At 41.5% G+C, this 17,675-nt stretch overlaps 1 protein-coding gene across 1 annotated transcript in view; it reads right to left on the bottom strand.

The window, feature by feature from the left end:
* The window catches only part of LOC127570254 (sodium- and chloride-dependent transporter XTRP3-like), a 51,095-nt gene extending 33,868 nt beyond the window's left edge, over positions 1-17,227 (bottom strand). The window contains exons 1-5 of the mRNA XM_052015598.1: positions 17,104-17,227; positions 11,004-11,144; positions 7,727-7,818; positions 5,812-6,039; positions 3,064-3,174 (exon numbers count right to left, since the gene is read on the bottom strand). Coding sequence (XP_051871558.1) covers positions 3,064-3,174; positions 5,812-6,039; positions 7,727-7,818; positions 11,004-11,144; positions 17,104-17,224 — 693 coding nt within the window. The 5' untranslated portion in view covers positions 17,225-17,227. The remainder of the gene's footprint in view (positions 1-3,063; positions 3,175-5,811; positions 6,040-7,726; positions 7,819-11,003; positions 11,145-17,103) is intronic.
* Between the last annotated feature and the right edge of the window lie 448 nt (positions 17,228-17,675).

Raw genomic sequence — 17,675 nt, 5'->3', positions numbered from 1 at the left:
TTTACAATAGATTATAGCATTTCCTCCCACTACTGATATTAGTTTATAGATCTAAAATTCTGTTTCTTCTTCCTTTTTTAAATAGTGCAGTTACAGTAGATTTGCCATCCTCCAATATGTAGGTGAGGTTCCAGTGTCCGAAGAAATTTGGAAGATGACCATTAATGCATCCATTATGTCCATGGCCACTTCTTTTCATACTTCAGGATATAGGTTATCAGGTCCTGAGGATTTGGTGACCTTTAGCCCCGTTACTTTCCCCAATACTATTTCGTTTCTAATATTGATTTCCTTCAGTTCCTCTCTCTATCTAGATTCTTGGCTGCCTAACATATTTGGGAGGTTACCTGTGTCCTTCTATGTGAACACAGATATATTTAATTCTTCTGCCAGGTCTTTGTTCTGTTGTAGATTACAACAGAATATTGATAGAATGCAGAGCTGGGCTGAGAAGTGGCAGATGGAGTTCAACCCGGATAAGTGTGAAGTGATACACTTTGGGAGATTGAATTTGAAGGCAGACTTGATAGAGGTGTACAAGATGATAAGAGGCATAGATTGAGTGGACAGTCAGAGACTTTTTCCCAGGGTGACAATAGCTAACATGAGGGGACATCATTTTAAGGTGATTGGAGAAAGATATAAGGGGGATCTTAGATAGATCTTAGAGCAGGATAAAATGTTGGCACAACATTGTGGGCCAAAGGGCCTGTACTGTGCTGTGATGTTCTATGTTCTATTTTTTAAAAATCTTGTCAGCAAATCCACATTCTGGACATTGTGCTAAAAGCATATTGTCCAACAGATTTACATTCCAGCTAACAGCACAATTGCCTGATTTTAATTAGCTAGTCCTACCTGGTTATTCAGTTCTCCGGGAGTCTAAAGACAACTTCATATCATTGCACAGTTAAGGGAAACTACCAATAGGTCTAACTTTAACCAGAGAATTTCAAAATGAAAAGAAAGTCATCCCCTTAATAACCCAAAATACATTCTCCAGTGATGCCATACTTGTATAGACACAATGCTAAAAATACATTTTTATGGATGTTGGAAACAAGAGTCAACTAGGATTTTCAAAATGGTATTAGATAGACCAGGAGGGAAAAGAATTTTCAAGGCTAAAGGGAACTTGTGGGGGAATGGATAGAATGGATGTTCTACAATGAGTTAGCACAGAAGTATTGAGTCAAAGTATTTGAAACTGTGCATAAAATATTTTTGAAGACTGGTCACAGTTGTTATGTAGTAAGTGCAGCAACTAATTTGCTCCTAGCAGACTTTCACAAACAGGGAGCAACAGTTCACCATTACCTTACAGAATAAAAATCCAGAAGTTAGGTGAAAGTTAGAAAACCAATAGAGGCAAAGGAGGCAATAAAGATGGTCAAATAAATTATTATGATATAAGATGTATGATGAATCAATAGAAATATGACAGTCTTAAAAGGGCTGTTTCCTGCCTGATTTTGTTCATTGCCAATCCTAATTCATCCAAATAAAAATGTTATGTTGAGGGAAAATTCATTGGTTCAAAAAATAAAGAAGATGGGCATGTATTTCTAAAGTTCAAACTCGGGATGTCCTAAAGTGCTTTACAGTCATTGAAGTACTTTCTAATGTGTGGTCAGTGTTATAACATTGAAAGTACATCTGCCAGTTAACACAAGCTCCCAGAAACAAAAATTGTGCTAATGGTTGTGTCTGTTTTGGTAATGTTGACTAAGAGATACATTTTGGGCTGGACTGTTTAACCAATCGACCAGCAGTTGTTGAAGTATCTGCCAAGATTACTTCTGTTTTCATTCAGAGGTGGCTGGATCAATGGAGTTGCCTGTTGATCACTGATCCAGCCACCTTCCAAGTTCCTGCTTGCTGGATCCTCACCATGCTGTGGGGAATTGGAATTTCCTGGCGTTAGCATCAGTGGGCAGCTCCCATCTTTCAGCAATCCAGCTCAGCCGAGTTTTTCAATGTGACTGGCCTTTACCCAGTTCTCTGATTCACTCTTGGGACTCTTGGAATGCGTGGGTAGTTGGGGGAAGCCAATTCAATGAATAGTGCCCATATAATTACTTGCTCAAAATAGCAGCCAACAAGAGAGGTATTTTTGGGCAAACAATTAGATGAATGCAGCAGCTGGCCCTACTCTTCAGGAAAAAATTGAAAAACTCTTTCTTCAAATTCATGCTTCCTTCAGATGATTTATATGGAAACTGCACTGACATTCTGCAGCTGTCCTTAGATAGAGTAAACAGCCAGCGCCTCTTCCCCAGGGCACCAATGCTTAATACAAGAGGGCATGGCTTTAAGGTAATGGGTGGGAAGTTTAACGGAGATGTCAGAGGGAGGTTTTTCACCCAGAGAGTGGTTGGTGCATGGAATGCGCTGCCTGGGGTGGTGGTGGAGGCTGATACGTTGGTCAAGTTCAAGAGATTGTTAGATAAGCATACGGAGGAATTTAAATAGAGGGATATGTGGGAGGAAGAGGTTAGATAGTCTTAGGTGTGGTTTGAAGGTTGGCACAACATGGTGGGTTGAAGGGCCTGTATTGTGCTGTATTGTTCTATGGTTCTTTGTTTAGTTGGTGTCAGGCATGAAGTCACCCCAAGAGTGGACACATTAGAGAGAGAGGTCATCAAACGTTTTCATGTCAATCACCTGGGAAATGATGGAAGTGACATGTTTAGCACTGTGAAGTCTGTTCATGTGAAACTACCTTCTCTGATGAACGTCAAGTAGTGTTCAGCCTGTCGAATTCAGCTGGGAGTTTAGCAGACTTGTTGAACAGTGAACTACGTACATTGCAGCCCAATCTACTGGGAAGTCATGGGTGGATGTCCAATCAGACAATTTGACCCATTGGACGGGACAATGGGGATAAATCCTCTGCTCTTCTTCAAGATAGTGTGATGGAATTTTTGTCCACCCAAGGTGGCAGGTGGGACAAGGGTTTAACAACTTATTGAAAAATGGATCCAGACGTAAGAATTAATCAGAGCATTGTCTCTGAGTGCAACCTTATATGAATTCATTTTCAAAGATACTGTAGGATTTTACCTTTGGAGTGAACATATATAACAGACCATTCTTTGCTCCATGTAGTGTCAATCCTCGAATTAGATATATAAGCAGCACTGCATATGGAAAGCAGGCCGTAACATAAACCACCTGTGTCAAGGAGAAGTACATTAGTAACAGTCTTTCACCAGTCACGATTGGTTTTATGTGTTTTATTAACCTCTATCTAGTACAAAATGGTTCAATCTTCCAATGTTCCATTATTCATAAAAGAAGTCCAGGGATGTTAGTGGGGAAATACTGTGGGTGGGCATTGCTGATAAAGCATCACCCTGAGCCCTACCTTACATTGTATTGCCCAATTTTGAAAATTCACATTTTAGACCACACCTGTTTTTTTTTAATACAAATCACATCAACTTATTGTGGTTTTAAGATTTATATTTAGTGAAGGCAAGCTTGTTTAAGAAACTGAAAGAATTATACCATTCATAAACTCGTTACATAGGAAATAAGAGTGTTTATTCAATACAGTACTAATTTCGGGTTAGGATATTTGTTTGGCTACCATTCCTGCTTAATAGAACAATGCTTGCACAAACACCCATGATATTCCAATCTTTAATATATTCTTTGCTCTTATGTAGCCAAAAAAAGCAGCACTTTTGTTGTTGCCAAACAACAATTGATGGACGGTTATACAAGGAGGGCAAGATTATACAGGATTATAACAAGAAATGAACAAGGGTGATGGGTGAACAAGGCTTATAGTGAGTTATGATGAGACAGCAGAGAACTGGTTAACTTTAAGCTTATAGAGAGTAGAACGATGGCTGCCAGCCAAGAGTACATTGAAACTGTCATGGTTCAAGGCAACAAGGACACGAATGTGGGTTTCGGTAGCAGATGAGCTCATGTAGGGACAGAGACGGTCAATATGACAGAGGTGGAAATAGGCAATCTCTGATGGGGTGGATAGAAGTCCCAAAATTCACCAAGCTTTGAACGGTCTGTTATATTTCAAACAATTGTCAGAGAGAGGGCTGTAGCTGAGGAACAAAGATTGTGATGGTAACTAAAGAGAATGGCTGAAAATTTCTCAGCATTTAGTTGGAAGCAATTTTTGGTCATCCAGCACTGAACGTTAGACAAGCAAATTAAAGACAGTGTAGTGGTCATAGAGCTATTTTCGCTGAAGTGTCAATTTGAATCAAAGGTTGGATATCAAATATTGTATTATATTTTACTACACTGTCTGAAGTCATGGTGCATGATGGTGGAAGATGAAATTGAATGGGCTGGAGGATCATCTTCCCTGTGTTCCTTTCCACCTCTTCACAAAAGGGGAATTCACTGCCTGAATCTTCAACAGTGCCATGGCAATTGAGTGGGAGAAGGTAAGATCATAAACCTAGTTGATTTGTTGTGGTATGTTTTAAATATCACTGAATCCAAGTACCACCAATTTACGAGTAACAGCACAGATTGTAAGCTGGGAAATTGCAATGGAGAGACAGGGGGAGAAACTGATGAAAGCTAATGGACTCTTTCTTCAACCTCCTTTGCAATTTCCTGGAGGAACTGAAACTCAAGAAGAAATTTAAATGTCACTTTCTTCTTCACTCTGCTACTCTGTTTGGTGCTGTTGTTGTGTTACTTGTTCACTATGGTAGGCCCTCCTTCACGGGGCAGAGACCCTGTCAAATGTCTCTGCATTAAAAGACAAGACCAAGTCTAGAAAACTGTGTGGCAATCAGGGTAGGGTTAAGGCCGTGGTGGTAACCTGCCAGGATTGTCATGGGGATGCCAGGAATTAAAGACAATTCTCCCAGAGGTTTGCTTCAAAACTTTGGTTTATTGGTTATAAGGATATTGAAGATCAGGAAAAAAATGACTTTTTAACAGACAGCCCAAGAATCATTCCATTGAATAACTTAAGTGTATGTTCATTCAAAAATTGGAGTTGCCAAAAGAACGGGCACTTATTATTCATTCATGAGATATGGCTGCTACCAAAACCCATGTTGCCTTTCCCTAAGTGCCTATGAGGAGTAGGTGCTAAACTCCCTTCTGAAACGACTGCATTTCGTATGGTAAAGCCACCCTTCAGCACAATGATTTTCATGCAGTATCAGTGAAGAAATAGCAAACTTCTTACGGGTCAGGATGGTGTGTAAGTTGGTTGGAAACTTGTATGTGATGGTATTCCAATGTACCTGCTGCCTTATCCTGGTGGTAGAGATTGTAGGTTTGGGAGATATTGTTGAATTAGTCAAAGCGAGTAACTACAACACTTTTTGCAGCTAGGGCACATTGTGGTCACACTGTGCCATTGGTGAAAGCAATAAATGATTAAAATGGAAGATGGAATGTCAACGAAGTGGCTTGCTTTGTCCTGGATGATGCCAAGCCTCTTGAGACTTTTAGGAGCTGAACTCATCCAGGCAAGCTGCTGGTATCCTTCACTCTCCTGACTTGTGACTTAAACCCTGTGACTTGGGGATCAGGAGCTTGTACACTTCACTCATCACAGGATGCATGGCTGGTTCAGTAAGCTTCAAGTCAATGGTGATTTCCATTGGGGAATGTGAAGGTGGACATCAATAATGGAAGCATGGGAACAATGTGCTTGGAAGGGAGTGATTTTGCTCGAAGGATTCGCTTGAAGGTTAAAAAAAATGAAGAATTTTTGCTACAGGTAAATTGGAAAGTTTCCAGAATGAAAGAAATAATTTAAATATTCCAAATGTTTTACCCATCAGAGCGTAAAAATCCAGCAATAATTACCTTACCAGTAGATTCAGTGCCTCGAATTATGCAGATATAGACGATAAGCCATGACAGTATGAGACATAGAATCATTCCCCAATGGATAATTCCAGTATCATTGATAGATGGAGAGATATTTAATGTCTTTCTATACCAGAAGTATTCAGTGGCAGAACTTTTTGCGCATTCCTCAATTAATCCAGTGTTGTTTCTGTTTGAAGGGCAGCTAGACCAAGGTAGGGGATTCTGCAAAATGGTGAAATAAAAGAAAAATACTAATTCTTAACTCAAACACATGAATAACTCTAACAAACACTCTAACAAACTTCTACAAATGTACTGTTGAAAGTATTTTAACTGGTTGCATCATGGTCTGGTACAGCAATTCGAATGTGCAGAAAGCTGCAGAAAGTAGTGGACTCTGCCCAATACATCACGGGCACATCTCTCCCCACCATCGGTAGTATCTACAGGAGGTGCTGCATCAAGAAGGCAACATCCATCATCAAGGATCCCCACCATCCGGGCCATGTCATCTTTTCGCAGCTACCATCGGGCAGGAGGTACAGAAGCCTGAAATCCCACACCGCCAGGTTCAAGAACAGCTACTTCCCTTCAACCATTCAGTTCTTGAACCAACTGACACAACCCTAGAGTTTAGCAACACTATGACCACTTTGATCACTTTGCACTAAAATGGAATTTTTTTTGTTCCAGTTGTGTCCTTTTATTGTAAAAATTGTGTTTTATTTATGTTTAATTTATGTTTTTCTTGTGAATGCTGCTTATATGATGATATGTGCCTGTGATGCTGCTGCAAGTAAGTTTTTCATTGCACCTGTGCGTACATGTACTTGTGCATATGGCAATAAACTTGATTTTGACCTTAAGTAACATAAGCCAAGTAACTTCCTTTGGACTTTCAGTCCTTTGATTCATAGCAGTTTGTTTTCATTTGATATTGTTAGAAGGAGAGCATCCATCAATCAGGCAGATAATAAATTCATCATTATTGATTGGACAATAGAGCCAGGACTTGCTACATTGTAAATGTATGTGCAAACAGTCCAGGATAGACTCAGGGATGGACGAGGGGGAATTCTCCTCAAGAAGTTGCAATGTTTTATAGGATTGGCACATGCATTTTAAACTGGATTCAGAGTTGTTCACATTTATTTTAGTGGTTATCAGAGATGGACACTCTGCTTAAACTTTGGCCTCAAGTCCAGTCCCCTGTGATTAATATGGGGTCAAGCCTTTAGACCAATGTTATCAGTGATGAGGCCAAAGGTATTAGTTGTACTGTCTTCAGGTTTGTTAATGACTAAAGAATTTTGTGTGAAATTTAGGACTTTGGATAAAAGGAGAATGAGGGCTTTTGTTTAGAGGCATTACAGGGGCCCTGTTAAATGCAGCAAATTACAACTAGGTTAAGGCAATTCCAAGTATTTTTTTTTACAAAACAAGTTATGTATCCAGGTAAGATGGTGTGTAACTTGGAGGGAGACTTGGCAGGTGTTCCCAGACACCTACTATCCTTGTACTGTGAGTCTGAGGGTTTGGGAGGCACTGTTGAATCAGCCTTGGCAAATAACTGCAGTGCATTTTACAGAGTTATGCACTGCAACTGTGGTGTGCTAATGGCTGAGGAAATGAATGAATAGGGTGGAGAAAAGTATGCCATTCAAGTGAGTTGCTTAGTTCTGGATGGTGATAAGCTTCTCGGGTGTTGTCAAAATTGCATTTATCCAGGTAAATGGAGAGTATTCCATTATACTTCTGACTTGCTGCTGGTAAGTGGTAGAAAGGATTAGAAACGTGCCAGGAAATGCCCAGCTTCTGACGTGCTCTTGTAACCATGGTATTCATGTGGCTGGTTCAGTTAAGGTTGTGATTAAAATTCAACACTATTTCAACTCTTCTTTTCACATACCTCAAATGAATGAAATAGATACCAAAGGCTCCAGGAATTGATGGCATTGTAGTACACGGAGACAAGAAATGATATAACAAGGCTTCCTGCACCTGTTTGAGGGAGAAAGAGTAGTTGACTCAACAAGTTCAACCGGCTTTCTTAGAAAAACTTTCAAGACAGGAGTTTCACCTTGCAGAGTCAGGAGTTGGCGCGAGATTTGGAGCGGGACCTTTGAAAAGAGGTGACTCTCTGTGCCCGTGCTTGTGAGTTTCACCTTACAAATGTCTAAACGAGGCATATTTGCAAATTGTTACCACTTGATTGGCTTGTTAACAGCAGCAAATGGAAAGAAGACAGGTATGAGTGAAGTGGTCATTTGGGGAGTGGGTAGTGTTGGGGGGGGGGGGACGGAGGAGGAGGAGGATGAGGATGAGGATGAGGATGATGATTGAGGCTTTGATTCAAGAAGCTGTGGTGAGAAGAGGTGAAGGTAAGTCTCTGGTAAGTTCCTTTCTTTCTTTGCTTTGATGTTTCCTTTAGTGCCAGTCCTGAGTAATTAGAATGGCTCCAGGGTTAGTGGTGTGTTCAGATTGTAAGATGTGGGAGTTCTGGGAGACCTCCAGTCTCCCTAACTATATCTGCATGAGGTGCATCCAGCTGCAGCTCCTTAACAGACTGTGTTAGGGAACTGGACCTGCAGCTGGATGACCTTTGGTTCCTATGGGATACTGAGGAGCACATCGACAAGAGCTACAGGGAGGCAGTCACTCCTAAGCTACAGGAGGCAGGTAGCTGGGTGACTGTCAGGAGAAGGATAGATAATAGGCAGGTAGTGCAGAGTATCCCTGTGGCTGTTCCCCTCAGTAACAGGTATACTGCTTTGGCTACTGTTGGGGGAGATGGCCTACCAGAGGAAAGCTGCAGTGACCAGGTCTCTGGCACTGAGCCTGGTTGTGTGGTGCAGAAGGGAAGGGGGAGAAGAGGAGAGTGGTAGTGATAAGGGATTCCATAAGTAAGGGGGGCAGACAGGAGATTCTGTGGATGTGAATGAGATTCCCGGATGGTATGTTGCCTCCCTGGGGTCAGGGTTGTCTTGAATCAGGTCCACAGCATTCTGAAGGGGAAAGGTGAATGGCCAGAGGTTGTGGTACACATTGGTACCAATGACACAGGTAGGAAAAGAGATGAGGTCTTGAAGAGGGAATATAGGGAGTTAGGTTGGAAATTGAAAAACAGGACCTCAAGGGTAGTAATCTTTGGATTGCTGCCTGAGCCACGTACCAGTGAGGGTAAGAATAGGATGATTTGGCAGATGAATGTGTGGCTAGGGAATTTGGGCAGGGTTTCAGATTTATCATTGGGAAAGGTATGACCCCCACAAAAGGGATGGGTTACACCTGAACTGGAGGGGGACCAACATTCTTGTGGGCAGGTTTGCCAGAACTGAATTGGGGAGGGTTTAAACTAGTTATAAAGTGTGGATCAGGAAGGGTTCTGGAGAGTTGCAAGGTAGCCAGGAGTGAGCTTAAGAATGGCGTTAGGAGAGCTAGAAGGGGGCATGAGCAGTCCTGGGCAAGTAGGATTAAGGAAACCCCCAAGGTGTATGTGAAGAATAGGAAGATGACTAGAGTGAGGGTAGGACCGATCAGGGATGAGAGGAAACATGTGCCTGGAGTTGGAAGAGGTAGGGGAGGTCTTAAATGAATACTTTGCTTCAGTATTTGACATGAGGAGGGAACGTACTGGAACTTTTGGAAAAACATTAGGATAGATAAGTCACTGGTGCCAGACAGGATATATCCAAGATTATTACAGGAAGTGAGGGAAGATATTGCTGTGCCTTTGGCAATGATCTTTGCATCCTCACTGGCCACAGGAGTAGTGCAGATGATTGGAGGATGGCAAATATTGTCCCTTTGTTTAAGAAAGGGAGTAGGGATAACCCTGGGAATTGCAGATCAGTGGCTCTTACTTCAGTGATGGGAAAATTACAGGAGAAGATTCTTGGAGACAGGACTTATCAGCATTTGGAGAAGCAAAGGCTGATTAGGGACAGTCAGTATGGCTTTGAGGGGCAGGTCATGCCCCACGAGCCTGACTGAATTCTTTGAGGATGTGATAAAGCACATTGAAGGTGGAGCAGTGGATGTGATGTACATGGATTTCAGTAAGGTGTTTGATAAGGTTTCTCATGGAAAGCTCATTCAGAAATTCTGGAGTCATGGGATCCAGGGAAACTTGGCTGTGTGGATTCAGAATTGGCTCACTCATAGACAGGGTGGTGGTAGATGGAGCATTTTCTGCCTGGAGGTCAGTGACCAGTGGTGTTCCATAGGGATCTGTTCTGGGACCCCTGCTCTTTGTAATTTTTATAAATGACTTGGATGAGGTTGTGGAAGGGTGGGTAGTAAGTTTGCTGATGATGTGTTGTGTATAGTGTAGAAGGTTGCTGTAGATTACAACAGGATATTGATAGAATGCAGACCTGGGCTGAGAAGTGGCAGATGGCATTCATCCTGGAAAAGTGTGAAGTGATACACTTCAGGAGATTGAATTTGAAAGCAGAATACTAAGTTAATGGCAGGACTCTTAACAGTGTAGAGGAACAGGGATCTTGGGGTCCATGTCCATAGATCCCTCAAGGTTCCCATGCAGTTGATAGGGTTGTTAAGAAGGCATATGGTGTGTTGGCCTTCATTAGTTGGGGTATTGAGTTCAAGAGACATGAGGTAACTCCTGTTAGACCACACTTGGGGTATTGTGTTCATTTCTGGTCACCTCATTATAGGAAGGATATGGAAGCTTTAGAGAGGGTGCAGAGGAGATTTACCAGGACACTGCCTGGATTGGAGAGCTCGTCTTATGAGGATAGGTTGAGTGAGCTAGGGCTTCTCCCTTTGGAGAGAAGGAGGATGCGAGGTGACTTGATAGAAGTGCACAAGATAAGAGGCATAGATCGAGTGGACAGTTAGAGACTTTTCCCAGTGTGACAATTGCTAACATGAGGGGACATAATTTTAAGGTAATTGGAGGAAGATATAGGGGGATGTCAGGGCTAAGTTTTTTTTTAGTGGTAGGTGTGTGGAACACTGCCAGCAGAGTTTGTGGGGGCAGATACATTAGGGACATTTGAGTCCCTTAAATGGACACATGAATGAGAGAAATGGTGGGGGGGGGGGGGTGGGCTATGTGGGAGGGATGTGTTAGATTGGTCTTGGAGCAGGATAAAATGTTGGCACAACATTGTGGGCCAAAGGGCCTGTACTGTGCCGTTATGTTCTATGAAATCACATACCAACACCGATCAAATATGGGCTTACTGCTCTCCAAGCACCAATGCTTCCCTTCCTCATCAGCTGCCCAAGTGAGAGCTCCAGATAAAACAAAGGAAGTCCTTCCACAACTAACATTATGACGTAAGGAATTAAGAATCCACCTGAAAAAGAAAAATGCAAATTATTTGGAAAATATTAAAATCTATGGTTCATATTTTACACAGCTGCAACTATCACAATTTATACGTTGCTTTGTTTTTTTCCCTTCAGAGTTTATTCTGTGCTAAGTATGTTTCCTTCTGAGATGAAAGGCTGAAAATCTAGTCCAACACCTCTTAATTTTGTTCCATTATTGACTGCTAGGTGGAGCATGACACATCTGAAAATCAGCAAATAATTCAGCACTGGAGGAGGCCATTCACCCCACCAAGTCCAGATTAGCACACTCTCAAAGTGCCAGCAGGTCTGTCCCACTCCAACCCTCCTTTCACATAAACATATGAACCACAAGTATGCGCACAGCCAGTCAACGGGTTCTAACTTCCCTCAGCCTGACGAGAAGGGATGCACTTCCCTCAGCCCCTCTGTGGAAGGGCAGGGGCATATCAGAAAGCCCCCAAATGGTGTACAATCTATGTGCATTACTCAATATGACAGTGTGATGGATAGTCTTACCCTCTGTCATCACTTCACCTTCAATAAGATTGATAACCCTCAAAGTACATTGTAACTAATCAATTAACTGATGACATCTGCCATTTTATTCATAGTCCAAGATACAGAATATCAGTGCAAATATGAATGGCTTTTCTGGGTTTCCTGACCCATACCAGCTTCAGGTTAAGCAATAAATCAGTTTTAATATTCTCATCATTGTTTTCAAAATACCTCCATGATCTCCCCTCCTTTCCTCATAATGGCTTCTTGTCCCATCACCCTCTGAGATGCCCTCACACTCTACTTCTGACATTTTGACCATCCCCACATTTAGTTGCAGTGAAACTAGAAGCCATGAGTTCAAATACCAAGACCCACAAGCTTCAGAAATGCTTCCCTAAATCTCTTTCCACTTTAATGATATTCTTTATAACGTACCTAAGTATTTAACCATCTATGCTTTTGTCTTCTTGTGTGGTGTGGTATCAGTTTTTGTTTGATTGTAGATATATTTTTGGTTAATGGCCCAACATAAATGTAAATTGCTGTTGTTAATACTTGGGCACAGCTGGTAGAGCTGCTGCCTCCCAGCTCCAGTGATTCAGGTTCAGTTGTGACATCCACTGCTGTCAGTGTGGAGTTTGCATGCTCTCCTTGTAACCACGTGGGTTTCTCCCTGGTGATCTAGTTTCCTCCCAGATCCCAAAGATGTGCATGTTGGTGGGTTAACTGACCACTGTCAGTTGCCCCAAGTGGATGTGTGAGTGGTAGAATCTGGGGAAAGTTGATTGGAATTGGCGGGGTGGGGGTGGTTGCTGAATAACATAGGATGTGTAGGATTGGTGTAAATAGGTGCTTGATGGTTGACATGGATTTGGTGGGCCTGTTTCCATGCTGTACAAGTTGATGATGACAATTACAGGTGTTAATAATTGAGGCACCTTCACGGTAAATCATTTTACTGCTTCATGTGTCCAAACTGCAAATGTTAACAGTGCCCTTCCTGTATAAGGGATTCCATAGTCACAGGTGATCCTATTAAATTCAGACAGAAGTGAAAGACTTCACTCCAGTGAAGTCAATTTGAGAGTTAAGAATATTTGAAATAGGAACAGGTGTAGGCAGTTTAGCACCTGTAGCCAGATCTGCTGTTCAATTATCAGTTCTAATCCTTGTATTCCTTCATTGCCTTAGTGTCCAAAAATGTGTCGCCCTTGAACATGCCCAGTTACTGAGCATCCACAGTGCTCAGGGTAGAACATTCCAAGGACTCTTCATATCAGTGCTAAGTGGTTGACTCATTATGGTGAGACAATGACTTCTGGTTGAAGGATTTTCAGCTGAATGACCCAGCCTTTTAACATTTATCCTGCCAATTCTATTTTATGATTTAATGAGATTACCTCTCACTCCTCTATTTCTCAGTTTCCTCCTCCACTGGGCAAATCCCCTCAACTCAAACATCAATACATGAAGTGTCCATAAATTGGATTTAAGCTCCATGTGGTAGACTGGTGAGATGACATCATTTTATATTTAGCACAGTCCCTTTTGACTTTGGCTGAATCCTCCTGAAAGGTAAATGTACTGACTTGTCAAATGTATGATCTTATCAACACTGTTGCCTTAGATTTTGGGAACTGGAGGCTGGGAGAAGTAGCTATTAGAGAAAAATGTTTCTCCTTCCTAGAAAAAAGCTGTTCCCTACTTCTAATGATAAAACAGTAAAACTATTTAAAATTAACCAATTTGAGAAAGTCCAGTAGATTAGTTCTATACGTTCTCCCTCAGCTAACATTAGAATCTGAAATCTGTAGCATGTTTAAGGCTTTTCAATATACAAGGTGCAAATTTCTACAATTATTAAACAAGATCAGGGAATTGTAAAAAAGGTTGCATTGCAGAATATACTAGCTCTCTTACAAGCTCTAAGAATTAACTTGGTTTCACAATTACTATTTAGATAATAACAAAATACCCATTACCTTGAAGCCATAACAGATTTATATCTTATTAGTGATGCCTGACAGGAGTAGTAAAGCCCTGAAGTAAATATTGTACAGCTGCTAGCTAATGTCCACAAATTGCATTCCAAAGAAAAGCCCATTTGTAAAGGATTAACTTTTGAAAGGTCCAAAAAATTATTCTCAAAACCTATAAAATAAACTGTTTGCTATCAGTTAGTCTTAAATGAAAGTGAATGATTGATGGCAAATTGGGTTTGGATCTCTTAGATGAAATGAGTTTGGAGAGGGCAGGGAAGTTGTTGGAGAAGAGCAGCAGAGGGATAGGTTTAGATCTGCTGTGAGGGCAGCAACTGGAGCTGATCAGGGTAAGGTGAATGGAGAACACACCAAAGCAGAGGCACAACAATCTTAATTTTAGAAACAAAGCAACCTTGAACTAGATGAGGGGGTGAAGAAGAGAAGGTTTAAGAATATAGCTGGTGAAAGATAAAAAAGAAGCAATGATTATCCTACCCTGGGATGGCAAAAGTAGATGGTTTTGAAAGAAATACTTGCACTTATGTAGCACCTTTAAAATTACCTTCAAGCTTCTGCAAACAGCTATGTGATGATAACCAGATAAACTGTTATGTTATGTTCTCGCATCTCCAACTACTTCAATTACAGCAAAGATCCAGAAGCATTTCTCCCAATCTCAAAACAAGGCAAAAGGTTGAATAAATTAGTGCACAGTTAATGAATGGAAACTAGTCCACAGCTCTGAGCTCTGGCATGAATTGCTCAGCCTCCAGGTCACTAACAGTGACCACAGCCAGGCTGTGGGCTGGGCTAGTCCAGCAAATGATTGAATGGGAGGAGACCAGTCTGCAGTGAGCTGGTGCCCCAGGCCTGCCCCAAGATCAGCAGGAGCTGGCAGAGACTGGGGAAGTTGGGGTGGGGTTGTATTGTTGGATTTGGGTAGGTGTTGGAACTTTCCAACTTTGGAAGAAGAATTGTCATTGTGTGATTCCATATCATTCCTATTTATCCAAGAAAGCACATGAATCAGATCAGTTCAGGAGGATAAGCAAATATTGAGACAGGTGGATGAATGGTCAGATATTTGTGTTTTCAACTTGAGTCTACAAAGTCACTCTGGCAGCAACCACTTCCTGTGTTTCAGTTTAGTCTGTACCAATCAGACTGTGCTGAAATCATTCAAGTATTTCAGAGATGTAAGCTGACTGAATCAAACAAAAATTGACGCAAGGACATATTTGGTGGGCTGTGGTTAGTGGCAGAGTGCCAAATGGGATTGGAGAATAGTGAGGCAGAACATCATCTCCAAAACATGTATACAGTATAAACAAGATAGCAGTGGAAGTGGGAAGAAAGTCTACAGAAACACATGATACAGTGCAAAGTAATGCCCAGAATTTGCAACTACATCATGCCAATAGACGTTTCAAAACCAAATGGGAAATATTGGGGGAAAAAGATGCAAAAGTGTTACACCATGAACTAGACTCTTAAAATATTGTTAGTATAATAGTTATATCTTTCAGTTGCCTGTAAATTTATACCATATCATACATGTTCTTAAGAGCCTGAGTATCACAACAGCTCTTCCATAATTATTATTTCTGCCTTTCCAAGTATCTTCTATTTCTGGTAAACGTGGGCTTTGGGATGATCTGGCTCAGATGAGACAGTTGCTGATAGAAATGAGAGGCAAGTTCATGCCTTGCTACATTAGCTACAAAGTGATGTTATTTACCAATTTCTTAGAAATATTACCAACAACTTCCAATTATGCAAAAAACTTTAAAAACTTTATTTAGCAGGGTAACAGGTCCTTCCAGTCCAATGAGCTGGCACTGCCCACTTACACCCATGTGACCCTACTAACCCAAGTCTTTGGAAAGTGGGAGTCTTTGGAATGCACCATTCACGGGGAGAATGTACAAACTCCTTACAGACAGCAGTGGGAATTGAATCCTGATCACTGGTGCTGTAACAGTGTCACCAACAGCCTGTCCTGGTCAAATCACATAGATGCCATGGCCAAGAAAGCTCACCAGCACCTCTACTTCCTCAGGAGGCTAAAGAAATTTGGTTTGTCCCCTTTGACTCTCTCCAACTTTTATTGATGCACCACAGAAAACATCCTATCTGGATGCATCTTGGCTTGGTACGGCAACTGCTCTGCCCAGGACCATGAGAAACTGCAGAGAGTTGTGGACACAGCCCAGCACATCACAGACAGCAGCCTCCCCTCCTTGGACTCTGTCTCTACCTTGTGCTGTCTTGGTGTAGCAGCCAGCATAATCAAAGACCCCACCCACCTGGGACATTCTCTCTTCTCTCTTCCATCAGGTAGAAGATGCAAGAACCTGAGGGCACATACCACCAGACTTAAGGACAGCTTCTACCCCACTGTGATAAGACTATTGAACGGTTCCCTTGTATGATGAGAAATGGACTCTGACCTCACGATCTACCTTATTGTGACCTTGCACCTTATTGCACTGCACTTTCTCTGTAGCTGTGACACTTTATACTGTTATTGTTTTTACCTGTACTACATCAATGCACTTTGTACTGACTCAATGTAACTGCACTGTGTAATGAATTGACCTGTACGATCGGTATGCAAGACACGTTTTTCACTGTACCTCGGTACAAATGACAATAATAGACCAATACCAATAATAATGTCACACTAACCACTGCGCTACTATTTTATCATGTAAACTTGGAATGACTGAAAAGATATAGAGAGGTGGAAATGATTGAATAGTCAATGAGAAAGATTTGGGAGAAAACGTTTGAATGCAGAGTGTATATTCGAGTTCCAGAGCTCCGGATAGTAGGACTTTGCTGTTTGAAGGCTGTGAAGATCCTAACCCTAGCCATAAATTCAGAAAGGATGGAGTTAAAAAAGTAACTTCAAAAGTTCCCTCAATTATTGTGTCCTTTTCGTAGAACTGTCAGAGTCAACTTCAGATTTGAGAGTAGCCCTTACTTCATTGCCGCACATATCATTCGCTTACAGCGGTTATAGAGCATTATAATGCATTTTAAAAAGTTGACATGGTATTTTACATTGCCAGTAATTACAATATTATGTCTTTTAATATAGTGCTCTATGCTTAATGCCAAAATAAATAGTGGCCAGCAACGCATTTTACTGATCCACCTTGGCGTGGAGGTACATACGGATGGAGGTATCCACCATTGATTTTATTGATTCTCAAGTTAAATTTAAAAAGAAACTTATCCATACTCAAACCACTTTTGTGCTCGGAATTGAACGCGGCAAGGACGAGAATCCATTGCCTTAGACTCCACTTCTGCTGTAAACTAGTTGGACTTCTCTATTAAGAGTTGCGGAGAGCCGATACACTTGCACGTAGAGGAACTGATCGACTTTGAGATTTCCCTGCCAATAAGAGCAATCGATAGAGTTTACTTATCTAACAGGGATGGATTGTACATAAACACGGCACCAACTCACCTCCACCGTGCATCTGACAGAGGTAGGGGAAACGCCATACATTGCCCAGCCCGACCGCAAACGAAATACAGGCGAATATAAACTGCATGGGATTGTCCCACGAAGGTCTGGCGTCTTCCATGTTTGAGAGTGTGGAATCTTTTAGCTGCCAGATGTCTTACACTTGTTACTGAGCCGGTGAAAAGTTAAGGAACTGTCCAGGAATCTGGCACTGGCAAAACCAGATGTTTAATTTTTAATCTTATTAACTACTACGGTACGGTAAATAGTTAACAAGGAGGAATGGCTCTCCTACGGTTGTGCTGTGTAAAATATCCGACCACGATAATTATTCTCGCAGAATGCCTACAAGCTATTGGATGGAATTGGAAATGGAGGATGGGCAAGTTTTCGAGGTTTATAAACTTGGATTCAATGGTGTGAGTTAGCTGTGATTGCCATAGAAAGCTGATGACCAAAGGGGGCGTGCAGTACAGAACATTTAATAGATTACCAGCTAATCTGCTGACATTCCGCCAAACACACTGTTTTATGAGCATGTTTACATAATGCTGCACAAAACAGCATCACCA

The sequence above is a fragment of the Pristis pectinata genome, chromosome 5, assembly GCF_009764475.1.
Source record: "Pristis pectinata isolate sPriPec2 chromosome 5, sPriPec2.1.pri, whole genome shotgun sequence".
NCBI lineage: Eukaryota > Metazoa > Chordata > Chondrichthyes > Rhinopristiformes > Pristidae > Pristis > Pristis pectinata.
This window is presented reverse-complemented; position numbering and strand designations above follow the sequence as displayed.